Source organism: Merops nubicus, unplaced genomic scaffold (assembly GCF_000691845.1).
Source record: "Merops nubicus isolate BGI_N331 unplaced genomic scaffold, ASM69184v1 scaffold47342, whole genome shotgun sequence".
NCBI classification, from domain to species: domain Eukaryota; kingdom Metazoa; phylum Chordata; class Aves; order Coraciiformes; family Meropidae; genus Merops; species Merops nubicus.
In genome coordinates this window covers 10,787-29,003 of record NW_008593813.1, presented here as the reverse complement: position 1 = coordinate 29,003, position 18,217 = coordinate 10,787, and the positions used below count along the sequence as shown (strand labels likewise).

Below are 18,217 nucleotides of genomic sequence, written 5' to 3'. Positions count from 1 at the left end.
TGGAAATATGCAGCCCAATGGGTGTAAAATACCTGCTAGACCAAGTAACCACAGTATTTCATAAGGACATTTTTCTCGGAATTCCTTTTGCTTCCTTCTTCTTGCAAAGCACATTGTTGCCACTACAGAATCTGTACTTTGGGCATGTTAAAACCAGCTTTGGTTTCCCATTTACAAGAATTTCAGTCCTCAGGAAGTGGATGGCTCTAATAGTGATAAAAGAAATAGAGCTCCTCATGGCTGGTGACAGCCAAAATCAAATCTAAGCTTATGGGTCAAGCTTAGGTGCAGCTGGCTTAGGTGAAAAATGTGATTTTCACAATTGTGTTTGTTGATGCTCCTAGATCAGAATACAGATAAATAGAGGGGGTCTTTGTCCCTTGAATGTCTATAATTAAGGTTGATTAGTGTTAAGATAACACATTATGGTGAACACTGGCCCCAGTGCTGCTTTAGGAGGCATATAAACAGTTCAATATTTTTAGTCCACTGTGTGGATTTGTGCTGGGTTTCAAATAATTTAAAAATACCTGAAGGTATTATATGTCATGTTTTATTAGTCTATACTACAGTTAAATTGTTTTTTCAGAAAATACAGATAATAAAAGATTGAGAAGGAAAGGAGTAGTAACATTGGGGTTTGCATGTGGAATTACATGTTCATTCCTCTATAAAAATTAATTCATTTCAGATTTTAGAAGTTTTGATTTGAAATCTTAGTCAAGAAGTGTTTTGTTTTTTTTTTCCCCCCTGTGAAACTCATAAAAACTCTTTCCTCCCTGAAACTAAATACTAAATTCAGTGGCTTAATAAAAAAGTTTCATTGTTCACTGTTATCTTCCACTTTTTGTTTCCTGTCACAGTGCATCTCCCAGGGACTCATCTCAAAGCAAAATCATCCGATTCGCTCTCAGTCAGAAAAAGTCTTCTAGGTTAGCACTTCTTCATGTCCTGCAAAGCATGAGTAATCCCTTTGCAACGTTTCTGGATGCATGTTTAGGGTTCCTGGTGAAAAGAGTTTAACTAGGCATTTTACAAACAGTTGCAACCTTGGAAGTGTTGGATGGATTTTAATTTTATCCTTTTTTTTTTATTTGCTTTCAAGGTGTGGAATGCATTCTAGCCTGCAAGGAAATAATTTGGTTTTCTTGTCCTTACGAGCTTTTTGCTTTTGAGAACAAGACATGGTTCTGGGAGTTCTCTCCCCACTGTGCAGATCTGTGTTAGTTGTATTTAGAGCTATGTTATTGATCTGACAAGCATCAGGCTAGTGTCTTACTAAGTGGAGCATTGTCTGAACCATGTGGGTTTGTCTCATCAGAGCTCCTGCAGTCCCCAGTGCCCTGAAGCTGAGCACATCTAATTTCCCTAAAAATGATTAATAGGTATTTCAGTCTACTTTTTTCCCTGAATCCCAGCATGACTTGCATGCCAGCTCATACAGCCATCTCATCTCAGTGATCATAAGGGTTGCTGTGTTATTAATGTGGTTATTAATCATGTTTACTTTTACCAGTATTATATATTAAAATGTTTTACTAGGACTTTTTATATAGTTATATTTTGGTAAACTATACCATTTTTGCTAAGCTTGTCAACTATTACTCCGAATTTTTGTCTAGCTTGGCATGTTTGTATAGGTTGTTAGCTCTGCTCTATAATTTGGGTTTATTTCCCCATCTCGCTTCTTTTATGACAACAGTGAAGGTCTGCAGTTATAACCCCTGTTAAAATGTTCTGTGTTTTCTTTTCATGTTCTCTCTTGATCATAATTATGGCTTGACAGTTCATATTTGCCTAGAAGACATGCTGAAGTGCAGTGATGGAGGGTTTTCTCTGAGCTCAGTACCTTGTCTCTAATAGCAAGAAGCTACAAATGTCTCCCTGAACCCACTGAGTTTTTTCTCTAGATTTTACAGGCACTGCTGTTGAAATATTCTGGCCTAATACCAAAAGCAGGGGCTTAAAACCAGTCAGTTAAACTACACGGAGAGGAAAAAAGTCCAAGAGAAATTATATCTTCTTCAAGAGTGTTTTTAGCACTTTTTTTTTTTCTCAGTATGTTTTCATTGGCAGTGACAATACTGACTTCAATCGAAAACTTGTCACTTACTGAGTGGTCACATGGCTTGAGGGGCTTTATTTACTTGAAAATGTGACAGATCTGCAAAACCTGTGTGGGCATGTGTGGGGAGCCTTTTCTTACTTATCAGTACAAGGACATTATCCCTTCCCTCCTGCCAGACCTGCTAGAAACCCCCCCTCCCAGTACTACAGGGGGTCTAGTAGCCTTCCTGCAGTGGCTGGCCCTCCTCACAGTGTTTTATCACTGGGTGGACACTTTCATATGGGGTAGCTCGTGCATCCTGCCTACCTGTAGGAAACCTCTAGCTCATTTCCTATTAAGCAAAACAAACTCCTAATGAACTTTCTTGTCCTGGTGCCTTCCAAGTTCGAAGACCAGCGTTTATCCCTGGTTTGCCTCTGCTGCTCCTCACGTAGTCTCCTCTCCAGCAGATGAGGCATCTCTGGGGTGTCCTCATTTACACCTTGCTGCAGTGATGAGTATGTACAACTTTCTAGCTCCCCCCAGCGTTGAAAAAAGCTGAATAAATTGAATGACTTGTCTAAAAGGCCTCAGCAAAGTCAACCTCAGAACCATGATGTGCTGTATCAGATCTGTGGTGGTTTGAGTTTGTAAATGGGATTTTGGGGTTGTATTTGAGTGGTGCCCTATGTCTTATCCCCATCTGGGCTTTGAAAGCATGTGCATGCAGCTGCTGACATTTTTGCTCTTTTCCATCATGTTTCTTTTCATGTTATTTCTTCAGTAGTCTTGGAGAAGTCAGTTTATTTGGGAAGCCCTGCCAGACTCCTTCCTGGCTTCTCTTCCTTCCTAGAGGCACAACAGTGATTTGGCTTGTTGCATCCCCATTCTCTCTAACAACTGGGACTTCTTCATTTTAGCCTATTATTGGTTCAAGTTATTTAAGGCAAATTTTTGTGGCTTGTGTAAAGAAGTTTTAAAGAGGTTCTACCATACAGAAAACAGTAAGACAACAAAGAGTGATCCCTTCAAGGGCTACTGTAGGTGACATGAACTGGTTCTGGTTTTTAGTCCCTGATAGAATGTCCGTGCTTTTCAAAACAGTGAGTTGTTTCACTAACTCTTTTCAGTATCCATTTTGAGCAGCTACCAAATCTTTTATTTTTTATTATTCCATCTGTTTGCGATATAGAAATAGGTTCTCACTAGGTCACTAATACAGTACAAACATGAGCACTTCATGCATGAATTTTGACTTGGAAGCACATTATTCTGAGATGCAAAGCCGGTGGCTTTCCTGATGTGTCAGGCTTTTTAGAAAAGTCTTCTCCTCCCCTTGTGCCTGAAAAGCATGGAAGTTGTATCTCTCCCTGTCGTCTTACTCCAAAATCCTAACTACATTTTTCTCTATGTAAACAGCTAAATCTTGTAAATACAGGTAAGGAAATGCTGGAAGAGATTGATCCAGTTCAACCCAGAGGCTTATAGGAGCTCACTGATCATGTAGTTGTTTGCCCTGAGCAGGGGCACGTGAGCTCAGTGTGATTTTTATAGGCTGGATATAATGAAACCAAGTTTAAGTTTTGCTGGGCTTGGCTGCTGGGCTTTAGCTCTCAGAGCAGATATCAGATGTGCTTCTTCACAGGGGAAAAGGCACCCTGTTCTGTCTCACTGTCATTTCCAAAATAAGGGTAGCACTTGTGTCCAGCATATAATGAAGTGCCCAGCAGTCTGGTTCAGGAACAGCAGTGTCTCACTATTAACCTTGTTCCAGTGGTGTTGCTTCCCTGAGTTTACTTGCAACTACTTCTGATTGACAAGATTTATGGTCATAAATTTAAGCTCAGGTTTTGTTTTTTTTTTTTTCTGATGTGAAACAATTCAGACTGTAGCTTGTTTGACATACTTTTTTCATCTAGGCTTAGATTTTATTCTCAAAAAAGAACAAAGACCCTAATATATGTGTGGTATGGATCCTTTTCTTTTCAGCCTATGTATGGTATTCCATAATTTCTTTCCCAGATTGTTATTAAAATATATGTGATGGCATTGTAATTCTTTCATCAGACTCCCAGGCCCCACCACGAGGGTGTCCACTGCGGGCAGTGAGGCCAAGGCTCGTGGTTCTATCAGTGCCAACAATCGTCGCAGCCAGAGCTTTAACAATTATGACAAATCTAAGCCTGGGCTTCCCCCTCCAACAGCAGCAACTTGCAACGACAAAGGTAAGCACTTCAGGTTGTGGCACCCTCAGATTTTTCTTACTCTAGTGGCTTCGTTCGGGGGAAATTGAATTTTTCATTAAACTCCAGAAATTTTAAGGCTGTCTCAAACCTGTATGTTGTAAAGGTGCCATCTGCAATCCAAAACCCAGCTAACTTTTCTCCAAAAAGATCTAGGCCTCCTTTCAGAGAACTGAAGGTGTGACCTGATGGCCTGAAGGTCCATGCAAAAAGCAGCTTCAAGAAAAAGTGGTTCTGGTGAAACATGTTTCATTTTGCTTCAAAAAACAGCTAAGGAAGACTGAATTAATAAAAATAAGGCATTTTTATGAGCAGTTTGATAGGAATGGGAAATGACTGCTCAAGATTTCTTTGATTTTTTTTTTTTTTAATATGATAAATTGTACCATTTGCTTTCATTGTCCTGTAAGTTACAAAATTACATGATTTTAATCTCATTTCAAGACTCATAGTGTAGGGTTTGGAGGCAGGAACACGTTAGGGTTTTATAAATGTTTTAGTGAAGCTGTTTCTGTGGCAGTGCATCAGAAGCACTAAGGACCTTGTTGTCTGAAGCTCTGTACTTTTGTGAATGACAAGTACTGACTTGGTCCATTAGGCTGGTCATCTGACAGAGTTCATTAGCTTGACTTTGTAACTCTGAGCTCTGTAATGCAACATTTACCCGTGGAGTTTTGGGGGTTGCGGCTGGTGAGAACTGAGCAAATGGCTCTAGTGTGACGTGGTCAAATTGTTGGCATAGGCTGGCAGCTAATTCAGTACCTGTAGCAAAGTCATTGAGCTTACCAGGATAGATCAGTCTTGGATTTCAGTAGGATCTCCTTGCAGGGACTTGGCAGTTGCAACTTTTAGGCTCAAGTGTCCTCGTTGTCTGGGCATAACTTCTGTTAATAGTAATAAAGATTTTGCTAGAGGGAAAAGCAGTGGCCAGGTTCAACTTGCCTGTGGTTCTCATGTTGTTTCTTTTCAGGAAATTCTGGTTTCCCTTCTTTAGGAACTGTTGCCCTGTGACTGTATGTCATGAGGTTTTGGAATGTTGCCCCATCCAGGCATTGCAGCCCAAAACCTCATCTTGTGCTGATGGCATTGGAGGATCCTCAGCATCCTCCAGGGACATTCCAAATCACCCTCATCAGATCTTGTATAAGGAGAAACTTAAATTCACAGCTGAATAGTATCATTATAGTCAGTGTATTAGAATAATATGCTACTGAATTAGCAACATCCTACCTTGGTAAATCCATGGTTACTATTTTAGTAGGTACATTCTGTAAACAGGAATGATTTACCTGTAACATCAGCATGTATCAGTCATCTCCAAATCTGAATTAGACCGGGCTTTCAGTTGGAAGAAAAAACTGACAGATTTTGGCATGAGCAGCAGAACTGCTGAAACTTTGTTTTCCTGTGTGATACCTCCCTGGTCTCTCTCTATCTCCATGTCAATACTCTCCTCTTGATCATGTCCCATAACTACAGGCCTGGGGAGATCCAGTGTAGGATGGATGTGTCTTGTCCTGAAGCATGTGTTGGCTGACTAGATGAGTGCTGTTAGGCTACATTCTAGAGAGAACTGGAACTTGGCTTTTCTTCAGTTCAGCAAGATTACTAAATACGGAAAATAAAGTACTGGTTTCAGGGCTAAAATTAAAAAGAGAAGAAAGATGGAAAAGAAGTCCTCACACATACAGAGAAATAACAATAATTTGTCAGCCAAGTAACTTAAATATCAACTGCTTTTAGGCAGGCAGTTCTTTGAGCCCTTATTCCTCATTGTAATCCATCTCTTCAGAAGGATAAACTGATTGCTGAAGAAGCATGGCAAGATCTGCTGCTTCCTATGAGTATTACGACTGACTGAAAGAAACAAGGGTGGGTTTTAGCTTGACAGCCTGCATAAGTTGTATTAAATACTCAGAGTTTTGCTCTGGTCAAAATTTCCAGTCATCAATTATGGTCTTGGGAAAAAAAAAAAAATAAAAAGAAGGCTTATGTAAGTTGAACTTCACTTGAAAATATAATCATGACACAAAGTTGGTCTGCCTCCATGAGAAACAAAAGCAGTTGGACTGACAAATTTTTGGCTTATTTTAAGTTAATTGTAACACTGCCAGACAAAGTTTATTGTCAAAGTGCTAAGACAATTCAAGTTTTCTGACCCATATCCTGTGTTTTGCTGAAGGAAATGAGACGTACATGACCATATTGGACGCCAGTCCTGGTAAGTTTTCATCTCTTCACCCAGTAATAGCTCCTTTGTATGGTTTGGGAGAAGGGAATGGGAGAAAGAAAACTGCCTGTTTTGGCAGTCTTGGCACGAGTGGTCACTTGGTGGTAGAAGGTATCAGTATATTGGTATCAGAAGGTATTCAGTGCATTGAGTTTGAATCATTTCTTACAAAGCAGGCTGTAATTTTCAGCTTTTATTAATCTGTAGCCTTTCCCTCCAAATGTGAGTTGTCAGTCAATTGCCTGTGTCTTGTGGCAATGAAAGTGCATTAATTGAAACGGAATATATCAGAAATTAAAAGGACAGTAAATAGAGCATGGAGGAATAGCTAGCTACTGGAAAATAAATAACCTAGATTTTTTTTTTAAAGATTCTGTTCATCAATTCATGAGGAGACCACTGGTTTTCTGGAAATTTTAGGGCTTTATGTAACATGGCAAATGATTATGCTGGTGCATAAAGAGAAGAGATTCTTGGATGTGTGCAGGTCTGCTGTGAGATGTGTATGTACTCGAAGTAAAGGAGCACATGTAGGGATGCAGATGTCACCTCCCCACAGCTCACCTTGTGTCTTCAGTGTCTTATTTTGCTTCCTTGGTCTCCACGTGCTGTCCAATGCCAGTTCCATGGTGTGGAGAAGAGACATCTTCTCTAGCAGGGATGGTTTGGACACCTAGTTCAGTCTTACGGACGCCTTCTTTGAGATTAGAGCATGAGGGTTTAAATTCCTTTTTGGAGTTTCCCTGAAGCTTATATACAAAATTCCCTTCAAACTTACAGGAATTTCAGTGCCCTCATTCCTCACATCATAAAGTAGTAACACACTATGGTACATTTTTTTACTTACTGTTGCAGTAATTAGCCATTTATAATTGGAGCAACATTCTAGGCAGAGTATTTAATGTGTGTAATTGCTGTCACTGGCATTTTTTTCTTAAGAAAAAAGCAATTAAAATCTAATTGCTTTTTTGGATTGTGGGGAAATAATGAGCCATTCAGGCTTGTGATTTTTCATGTCATCATGGTTCTTTCATACAATTGGACGCTTTTAATTTGCTTCTGAATTGTCAGAGTTTAGTCCATGCATATATATGTATACATTTGGTTTATTTTCTTGTCCTTTGGCATCCTTTAACACCACAAGCATCCTGTGGCATGAAGAGCATCAGCCACCTCCCAAGGTCACTGCTGAACTCGTCTAAGTTACCAGACTTTTGAGTGTAAAGAGGAAAATGATCTCTGTATTTCTATGCCTGTATGTAAATTATGAATTATTAGTTATTTTGAGGCTCCACATTACCATGTCCTTTTAATTGTATAATATGATCACCAAATTTAAAAAAGCCAAAGTTTTTATTGGCATGTGCAATTTAGAATACCAAAATATAATCTTTTGTCCATGGCAAGAAGGAGCAGAGCTGTTGACTAGGTAGTATCAAGAACAAAACTTAAATATTGAAGCATACAACTTCAGTAAAGGCTTTGATACAGTAAATTTTCTCATTAATTTATCTTGATGTTTTGCTCAGCTACACACAATGGAGAGTCTTTTGGGACGTGCTTTGAAAGCAGTCTGCAGTTCTGAAAAGTGGTGGATATTTTTTACTAGCTCTGATACACACCCTCATATATCCATGGTCTTCACTGATCTCCAGGCACTCTTGTTTTCATTTTGCAGTCTCAAGAGTCTGGTAACATTGGGAATATTCTGCTTATTACTTCCCAGTTTGGGTCCACAGTCTATAAAAGCCCTGAATTTATGAAGCTACAGGGAACATAAACTTCATATGCCATCTCCAGTTTGTTTACAAAGTGATGCAGTAATGTGACATGCTTATGTGCTTTCTTTTAACCTTTTTTTTTCTACTTTGTTCCTAATATTTTATTTAAAACAATCCTACAGAGGGCAGTAGCAGTCTATGGGAAAAATGTCACTTTTCCTTTGGATTGAATATTAGGTAAAATGTCAGTGGGAAAAAAAGTACTACCAGACTTTGACCGTTTCCACATCAGATCAAAGGAAATGTTTGTTATTCTGATTTATAAAGAAGATAGTGCTAATAATGTCATCTTTTCCTTTAATAGGTAGTATTAGGGGGAAAAAAGTATGCAAACAGTTTCACACACTCAGATAAAATAAATAACTGCTTTAGTAAGTGTTCTTGCAAATTTCCTTGATACAAGTCTCATGAAAGGGTTTTTGAAAACAGATCTTGCTGACTCAGCTATAAACTTAGCTCTGCAGGTCTCAATTTCTAGGTGTGGATCTTCTCTATAGGCAGGATCTACCATATGCTCCTTTTCTTCTGTTTCTTTCAAACTTTGGGTAATCCCTTTTAACTTGGAACGTGGTATATATTTAATCACAAGGATGTATGGTGATAGGACAAGAGGCAATGGGAACAAGTTCCTGTAGGGGAATTTCTGTCTGGCAATAGGGATAAAATTCTTCACCATGAGAAAAATAAAACCTTGGGAGAAGCTTGTCCAGAGAAGCGGTGGAATCTCCCTTGCTGGAGGTATTTGAGACATGCCTTGACAGAGCCCTGGATAGTCTCACTTAAGGCCTTGCTTTCAGCTGGAGTTTAGATGGAACGATCTGCAGAGGTCTCTTCTTGGACTGCTCTGTGATTTCTACAATTTAGGTATCAGGTTAGTGTCTTAGAGTGGTCAAAGTGTGCTGGACATTGAATGAACAGTAACCAGGGATTTATTTAAGGGACTTGGGGTGGGGGTGATGGGCAGGCAAAGTAAAATCAAAATGTGCTTCAGGACAGGTAGTGCTGCCTGTTAAGAAAAATCTCCAAGCATCCTCCATGCCTGCCTTTTTAAAATGTTCTGTGTTTTCCCTTTGTCTGTGTTGAGGCTCCGTGCTGGTGAGTTGTGCAAAGCTGTGTGTGTAGCCATGTGATGGAGTGGAACTCAAGCTTTTTTAAGTATAAACTAGTTAAATAGGAGAAGATATTTAGGTATTTCAAAGGACAATTAAAAAATGTCTTCCCTATAATTTTGTGTTGTCAAACTAGGTCTTGGTAGGAAAGAGATGTAACCTCCACTCTCATTGAGCAAAGGAGTCGTGTTGGTGTATGGTTACCTACACCAAATGGGTGGGCTTTATATGTAGGCAGTTATTTTTATCACTACAGTTCATAAGGGCATGGCAGATATCTTGTCATAGCTTTAGCAGGAAGGACTCTTCAAAGTTAAGTCTCTATAGCTGCAACGAGACTTTCACAACTAGACTTCTGAGAATCCCTGTGGTAGTGATTCCTGGAGGTGCACTCTCAAAAGGTCACTGGGGAATTCCCTAGTGTGGTTGAACATTAATGTTGTCTGAATTAGCAGACATCAATTAAAAAAAAAAAAAAAAAAAAAAAAAAAAAAAAAAAAAAAAAAAAACACAAACAAACTTAACCAGAAGAAATGGTCGTCCAGAGTTTGTTTACAAGGTAGTCTTTTATTTTACCTATGTTAATGTAAACTATAATTTTTCATGTCAACTTTACTGTGAAATCCGCATTCAGTGTAAAGAGTAAGAAATCCTAAATCTGGAACTGAACCTGCTGAATTTCTCCTCAGAATGACTCAAATGTTTCATGTTAAATCCTATATTGATATAAAAAGCACATGGGAATACACTGTGTTGAGGCTCAGTTCTGTGTGACACTGAGCTTGTCTGGAGCTCAGCATCACTTAAGGCCATTTAAAAGTGGTAGATTTGGATTATTTTAAACCTTCAGACTCAATTTAAAAATGCTGTTAGAGAAAAACACTTCCCTTTGCGAGGAGCAAGGTAAGATGTGCACAGTGAGATCAAACCTCAAAGTTCTTCTGGGCGGTGTCTTGAAGGCTAAAATTTTCAACGACATTCAAATGGGCTTTGAAAAAGAGGGATACTGATAAAACAGAGGAGGAGTGCTGCAGAACTAGAGGTTTGGAAAAACTCCTTTGCAGTTGGCTATTTAAATGGACAATTTTGTTTTTCTAAAAGAAAGGTTACTTCCTTGTTATCTACACAATACCTGTAGGTAGTGACATTTCTAGTAGTAAGGATTCATTATGACCTCAATAGATAATATGAGTATCCTTTTATTTACAATTTGGAATCAGCCCAGATCACAAACATGATACAGATTTTATGAATGAGGATGACTAGCCATTGAAAGAGAGTAAATTTTGACTTGTTGTGTCTGATTTAATATTTGCCCAGAGCTGATGTTCAGACAGAGGTTACAGTTTTGGCTCAGAAATTACTGAGGGAAGTTCTTTGAACCATATTATCTTTAAGATGAACACAAATGACCCTGCTAGTTTTCTTGAATGAAAAATCTTCCATTTAAGCAGATGAAAAAGGATGAACAAGCCCTCTTCTGTAGCTGCTCATAAAATCAGATTAAATATTTGATGTTCTGAATGGCTGAGTTTGGCTCCTGTACCAAGTACCGGATGGTCAAATGATGTTGCACAAGCTTCCTCACTGGAACTCTTGTGTTCTGCTTAACCTCATTCAGTTTTTCCACTCCACATAAATCAATGATAATAAATGGAGACAAAAGCCAGGCTTTTCCCTTTGTGCCAAAGAAGAGAATAAATTTAAAAAAGAAAAAAAAAAAGTGTGGTGAAAAAAGAGCTCTGATTCTTGTAAAGCAAGATAGAAACTCCTGTTAGAGAGTTAACAATTTATTCTTTGTTAGCCTGTAGGAACCTGAAGGTGAAGGCTGCTTCTGGCTGCAGGTACAGGGACTGTTATTGTGGGAGCTGAGGCAGCAAATTCAGTTCCTGTGGCATTGAAGTAGCTTGACTCAGGGCTGGCAGGAGGTTACTGGGACAGCTGAACTGTCAGTCCCGTCCAAGTGGAAGCTATATATATGATCACCCTGTTCCAGTGCTCAGTGCTGCCTCATCTGCCCCTTTTTCTGTCCAAAAAGGAGCCATTCTTTTCAATATTTAATGGTTGAGATGATCAGGATAACAAGTATTATATTCATAAAGCAACCAAAGTCAAGATCTGTTTCTATACAACGATGGTCATGTTGTCAGCTATGGTGTGAATGTTCCAGTGCTGGGCATGTTAATGACCAACCTGGGCTGATGCGAGCTCATTTCCTCTGGTTTTAGCTCTGTTTAAAGAACTGTGCTTAAAATTATAACAAGTTTTTGGGGTACATTTATATTTATAGAAATGCATCTGTAAATAACCAGGGGAGTCTGTGCTCCAACTCTGAAGGAAAATCAACTGTAGCTATACCTGAGAGGTGTTTGTTAGCCTCTTCTGAAATGTCTTGTGGCATGGACTTGATCTCCTTCCAATATGCATTTGATCTTAGAGCTAGCTTTTTAATAAAACAGAAACCCAAAATTCTGCCTAGCTAATAATGAAGCACATTGTTGCTCCTCCTTGATCTCTGTGCTGTTCATAACAGTCTTCATATATTTGAAGGCTTACTATGTCTCCTCTTGATCGTCTCTCTTCTAGACTAAACGACATCTACTATTTCAACCTACTCATAGGTTGCTTGTGATAAATCTCTTGCATGTCTTGATGATCAGTTCTGGCCTATTACCAGTCTGTCAGTCTCTTTTAGAGGGGTGGTGGAGTTGGACACAGCACTCTACCTGGGGTCTTGCTCTAGTGCTGAGTAGGACAGAATGATATTTAGGCATTCAGTTTCTCTTTTTAAGCACAGAACTTTTCAGCCTCCTTCAGTGAATGAAATGTGATTGACTAAGTCTATTTCTCCAATTTACCAAATATATTAAGAAGGTGACCCTCATGAGAGTCAAGGACTCATTAGCATCAAACAAAATACTTGTCTTCAGGCAGTTGAGATAGATGGATGTATCTCCAGGAGCATTGCTTGCATCTGTCCAATTTTCTAATCAACTCTATTTTTTGAAAGATTGGCTCATCTTTGTGAATCTTTAGTGACATATTTGTGTTGGGTGAGTGCCCATAAAACAGCTTTGAGACTGTCAGAATGTAACAAGCAGTATGGCACATTTATAGGCTGGGGTGCAAGTATGCAGTAAATCATATTCGTGCTTAATTTTACAACTGTTCAACTGGCTGTATTTGGCATTTAAAAATAAGTCCTCTTTTACCTAAACAAAGACTGGCTGAAGGCTTAATTGCAGCTGTAGTGGAGCTTTACAAGACCACAGGACTTTGCCATAGTTGGTATAAGCTTCAGGAATATCTAAAACAAGCCAAAAATTTATTTAAATAAAGTTTAAAAAGAAAACCCCACCATGCTAAAAAAAATGAGCCAATGACATGTACTTAACTGTACAGTTCATGAGGATAAAAATCCTGAGCTTTGAAGTAAAATAGAACCTTAAGAAGCAGCTTCTTGCCCAGTGTACGTCTGCCTGGCTGCGTTGGAGACAGTGGAGCTACAGTAATTTGTACCAGCTGAAGAGCTGGCCCAGCATCTCGTGGCCTTTACAGTTCCTAGATGTTTCCTTTTAAAATAAATATTTACAATTTCTTGTAAATTTATTGCTGGGTGAATTGTGCCAGAAGAGCAGCTATGGAAAGGAAAGTTCAATTTTAAATCGTAGGAAAGCAAACAGCAGTGGTCCTAAACTTCTCTGAGTGCCAGCATGTTTCTGCCACACCTGTAGAAACCTCCTCTCCCTGGGCAAAAGCATCATTCAGCCTCTATGGTCCCTAACAGTTATGGCTTCCCTACTGACTCTCTTACCTGTTCCTCTTCTATAATCAAATATACCTCAGGAATCTGTGACTGGCATCAGAGAACAGCCACCACCTCTGAAGTGGTTGGTGAACATGAAGCCAAGGCCCAGCCCTCCCCTGTTATGAATAGCAGTGGGTCGTTACCTGCACGTTGGTCTGGTTTGATAGAGCTGTTGCTACAGACTGTAGAGTAGTTCCACTGACCAAAGAGAGCAAATGACAAAGATCACAATATAAATAGGATTGTGTCTGTCAGCTGGTTTTGATATAAAAATGTGATAGATTTCCATATATTTATGATGTTCGTATATATGCGTAGATACAGGTGATGGTGAAGCGTTGGTATTTCTGTATGGTTTGGTTCAACTTGTGTTTAAACACAGAGCACCCGTGTTTGGGAGTGCATCAGTGTTTGCCACTCGTGTTCTTACAGCTGGGCAGTTGGGGGAGGTCTCCCTGAGCAGATTTAACACACTGCTGAGTTAAAACGTAGCAGTGGGAGTTTGCTTAGATCTTTTTTCCTATTGCCTGTCCCTTCTCTGTTAACGATCTGCCTCTGTTTCTACCTCCGTGGTCATTCCAAGCCTGACTTGAGCCAATAGTCAAAAGAGGCCCCTGGACAGCACTCCCTGAGGGCAATCCACAGGCCACTAATGTGTATATGGCCCGTTTCATACAGCCTACCTGTAGTAGAGGTGTGTCAGATGAAGGCTGCTGGGTGTTCATACTGCTCACTCCAGCTATGATAAAATCTAATGAAAGACTCCACAAGAGCTCCCTGGAACTCAATAATATTTTTTAATAACTCTGTTATAAGAAATCCTGTGGGATTTGAATGTACAAATAATGAGAAGAAAATGGAGAGTAATGAACAAGAATGGTATTTGTCTAGTGTTAAATGGAGAGTGCTTGTTTTGAATGGCACAGTAAACTTGGTTTCATCTTTTTTATGATCATCTAACTGGTATGTGGTCAATAGAGGTCCCTCCAACCTCTTTCTCAGGCAGTCATGTGGACAGCATTTTGAATTTTACAGTAACTAAGCAAAAACAAGAAGGAATTGAAGTGTCTTAGTCATTTATGTCACGACAATGAGGAAAGGATCATCTGTGCTCCAGTGAGATTTCCCTTCACCTCAGCAAAACCACAGAGTCTTGGTGGCAGAAGCCAGTCAGCAGCAGAACTGGTGGTTCTTATCCTGGAGCTCTGAGTGAATGAAGGCGACCTGACAGAGATGTGGAAGTTGAGTTAGTGGCACATCCGTGGGCTTTGGGACAGGGTTTCAGAGGTACAGCATGTTTCTGTGAAAACATAGAACTGCTGCTGGATCTCCAGAGTTTGCAACACTGGGATGGAAGAGGTAGATATGATAGAAGGAAAGAAAAATATCAAGGAGGAAAGGTAATTTTTTTTTTTTTTTTTTTTTTTTTGTGGTACAATGATTTAAAACACTGCTAAAGGGGGAGCCAGTGGACAGAAGATGAAGGAGCCAGTTCTGCTCAACTTGGTGATGTTTCTGTCCTCAGCAAAGCAAAATGTTTCCTGTCTGGGCTTTTCTCATCTTTTTCTTTCTTTTCTTTTTCTATCTGGCAACCTGTGCTTGAAGATGTTTTTGTTGTGCTCCAGAGTAGGAGACAACACAAAGCTTCAGTCACCCTGCGGGTGGGGGACATGCCTCTTCTCCTCCCTGTGCCCGTAACTCAGCCACTCCCTTCCACCCAGCTGAGTTCTCTCCAGCCAACAGCATTACAATTGAAATAGAAACTTCTGTGGGCCAGAAGAGTTGTGCTGATTTGGAGGAAGGGCTGTGTGCCAGGTTGCTCTGGCTGGGAATGTTCTGCTTTACCTGCTTGTGGTTTGGATTATGGAAAGATGGTGATTTTTATAGTTGGCTGCTGGCAGAAATACAGACATTTCCATACTTCAGGGCTTTGCTGAGCATGACAGATCGGTACTGAAGAAGAGAAGAGCTCCACTAAAAAGCTTTTCTCTGTAGGCCTTGTAGTGCCCTAAAGGAGTCAAAGCACCAGTCTTCTGGTGGGTGGATGAGAAGGGTCGAGACTCACCAGTTATTCCTCTAGATGGGAAAGGATGCAACAGCCAGAGTGGTTTCTGCAGTTCTGACACTATAATGTCATAGAGCAGATCTGCTTTTACTTCCTAAATTAGAATTTGGTTGTGGATTTGCTTTTAACTTGGTTATCTAATTTGTGGGCTGGACTAAGAGATACTTCTCTTCATGAGAAGTTCTTATTTTTTCCCATAGCTGTGAAATAAAAAATGACAGTATGTTCATTCTAAAATGGATAAAAATGCTGTTAAGTTCTCGACCCTGCTAAGGAGAAGCAACTATAAGAACATTCTTTGTGTTGCCTTTCGTGCTTAAAATGATTGTTTTTGAAAGTTTTCAGTTCTAGCAAATCAAAGTCCACTTGCTTAGAGTGAACATGACAAATGAAGGGAAATTGCATATATTTTCTCCTGACCTTATTATAACTTAAGCTCTCAAAGACTTCAGTGGAAGAATTAAATCATAAGCCTTCAGACTTTTTTTTTTTTCATCACAAATGGGTAGTTTTGCAGATGCAGTTAAGGCTTTGCAGGAGCAGCTGAAATCAGATTTACCCATGCTACAGAGCCTATTGGCATTGGAACTGGACCACCAACATCTTTTTTAACAGGAGTGCTAGGAACAAAATAGATTTCAGGCCAAGATTTCACTTTGAAAAGAGGAGAGCAATCTTTATTTATTGTAGAGTGTAGCTTGGGTTTGAAAACATTTCTTTATAGTCAGTGTTAGCTAATGCAGGTTGCTGAAGAAAGAAAATATCTCCCTCACAAAGGAATACATGGGAAATAATAAGCTTATTAATCGAATGCATGAAACCTGCTCTGCTTTCCATGAAAGAAGAGCCTATGCCATGCTGAATAAAACCTTCCCCTTTGCATGCTGATGTGTAACCCACATATTGATGTTACTGCTTCATTAAGAAACGCAGCATTTGAATCCACAGTCTGGCAGCAGAACTCCTTCCATTTACCAGGATGGGTCTGAGGAATAAAACAGCAGAGCTGTTTGTATGAAGGAAACAGAATATTAAAAAGACTGAAGTTTTCTTAAGCTGAGGCCATTTTTCCTGACTCTGTTTTACAGTGAACCTTTCATTTCTTGCATGAGATTTGCATGGGGCGATGTTACAAAAACTTGAGGACTTGGAATTTCCAGTTGCATTATATTTATCCATGTATTTGAGTATGAATCAAAATCCACTGTACTTGTGTAGGAAAATATCTTTTTTCCTTTCCCAAAGTGTAGCTGTTTAACATGTATATTTAAGAGTTTGTAAATATTGTTCATTAATTTTGGATGTGTTGCATCCAGGATTCAGAGTTCACTTCCCAGAAAATGTTAGAGACTATAAAAACTACATTAACAACCTGATAGATTCATTATTTTAGTATGTTACAGTCATAGTACTGTTGTCCTCATTCTGATTTCTGACATGACTGTGAGAAGCAACACTGTAAATGGAGTTACATTGTGCTCATCCTACGCCGCTGGCAAGGGAAGCACAACTAGGTTCCAAACAGGAGGATGTATGTGGGGGAGCTGGGGACAAAGCGAATGCTGTGTTTAAAAGCAAACAAACTGGGAAAAAACCCAAGTAATTTGTTCAGTCATCAAGCAGATTTTAAAAAATAAATAAAGCCTGAAAACATTCAAAGAAAGGAGAAAGGAAGAAGTCATGGACTTCGTCAGGAAATAAGTTTAGAGCAATGCTTTTGGATTTGGAAAACAAACAGTTTCACTTGATCCAAGCAAAGCCTTTTCCTCAAAAGTCCATGGACTGGAGCACTCACCTGGGCTGTGAGGATGATGCTGATGTCCCAAATGAACCAATATCTTCCATTTACTTCCAGGAGAGTACTGCAGGGCTGGTAGGAGCCCTGCTTTGGTGTGGGTTGCTTTGGGTTTCTGCTCCCACAGCTGGTCTGCAGTGTGCTAACAGCCAGCCCCATGTTTCAGATGGAGTCAGACTTCAGAGCTGGGCTAAGAACCATGGGCTGGCACTGGGGTAGCTCAGGCATGTGCTCCAGCCATGAGACTCAGCCCTGGACCCAGCTCTAAACTCATCCTAGGCATGTTCATGAATCACGGGCAGCTCTGATGATTTATGGGCATGGGTATACTTGGTGTCAAGACTTGGTTAACATGATCAGACCAGAATGCATTTGCTTTACAAACTTGGAGTGGACAGTACTGTGAATGTCTGGTCTCTGTGCGAGTATCCCAAGATTGAGATGGGCTATTATTCTTTTTCTCTAAAGAAGCTATACACATTAATTGTAGATCATCCACAGTTGGGATTTTTGTGAAGCTTTGATTATGTTGTAGGTGTCTTCTGTGGAAGGCAGACTGAGACAATGGCTTACCTGTTCTGGGTCTACAAAGGGAGCGTGCTGCAGCACTGCAATGGGAAATAGATTTTAATGGGTAGGAGGACTATAGGAGATAAAAACAATAACAAAGCAGTGGTGTACAGCAAGAGGCATGAAGCAAAAAGCCAAGGTACACAACTTTTTAAAACAGAGGGAGTAAACTTTCCAGCAGCTTCTGAAGTAGTTGTGACCTTCCTGGCTGTGGGCAGGATTCTGTGACGGTGGGTCACCACTTCCCCTGGCACTGGGAGTCACTGTGGCTCCTGTGCCATCACTTCTTCAGTCTGCCTTGAGCAGAGCAACTAGAGGACCAGGTGTCATTGCTGGTAGCTTGATTTTCTTCCTGGGCTGGAGTGAAACAGGAGTGATGCCCTACAAGTCAGCAGACTGGCACTAGCTTCAAAGCAGTGCAATTCCTTTCCGTGTCTGTAATCCAGCCCTTGCTTCCTTCCAGCTCTGTGTGGGTAGCTTGCCGTAGGAAAAGGACTAGCAAAACCAACCAGCAGAACAGTTACTAACAGAGTCCTGGAAGTCTTCTGACTTCAGTAATGTTTTTCAAA

At 40.0% G+C, this 18,217-nt stretch overlaps 1 protein-coding gene across 1 annotated transcript in view; it reads left to right on the top strand.

The window, feature by feature from the left end:
* LOC103768396 (neuron navigator 2-like) overlaps positions 1–18,217 on the top strand; it is a gene marked incomplete at both ends in the record, with an annotated part of 48,670 nt that overhangs the window by 21,721 nt on the left and 8,732 nt on the right. The window contains one exon of the mRNA XM_008935538.1: positions 4,115–4,272. Coding sequence (XP_008933786.1) covers positions 4,115–4,272 — 158 coding nt within the window. The remainder of the gene's footprint in view (positions 1–4,114; positions 4,273–18,217) is intronic.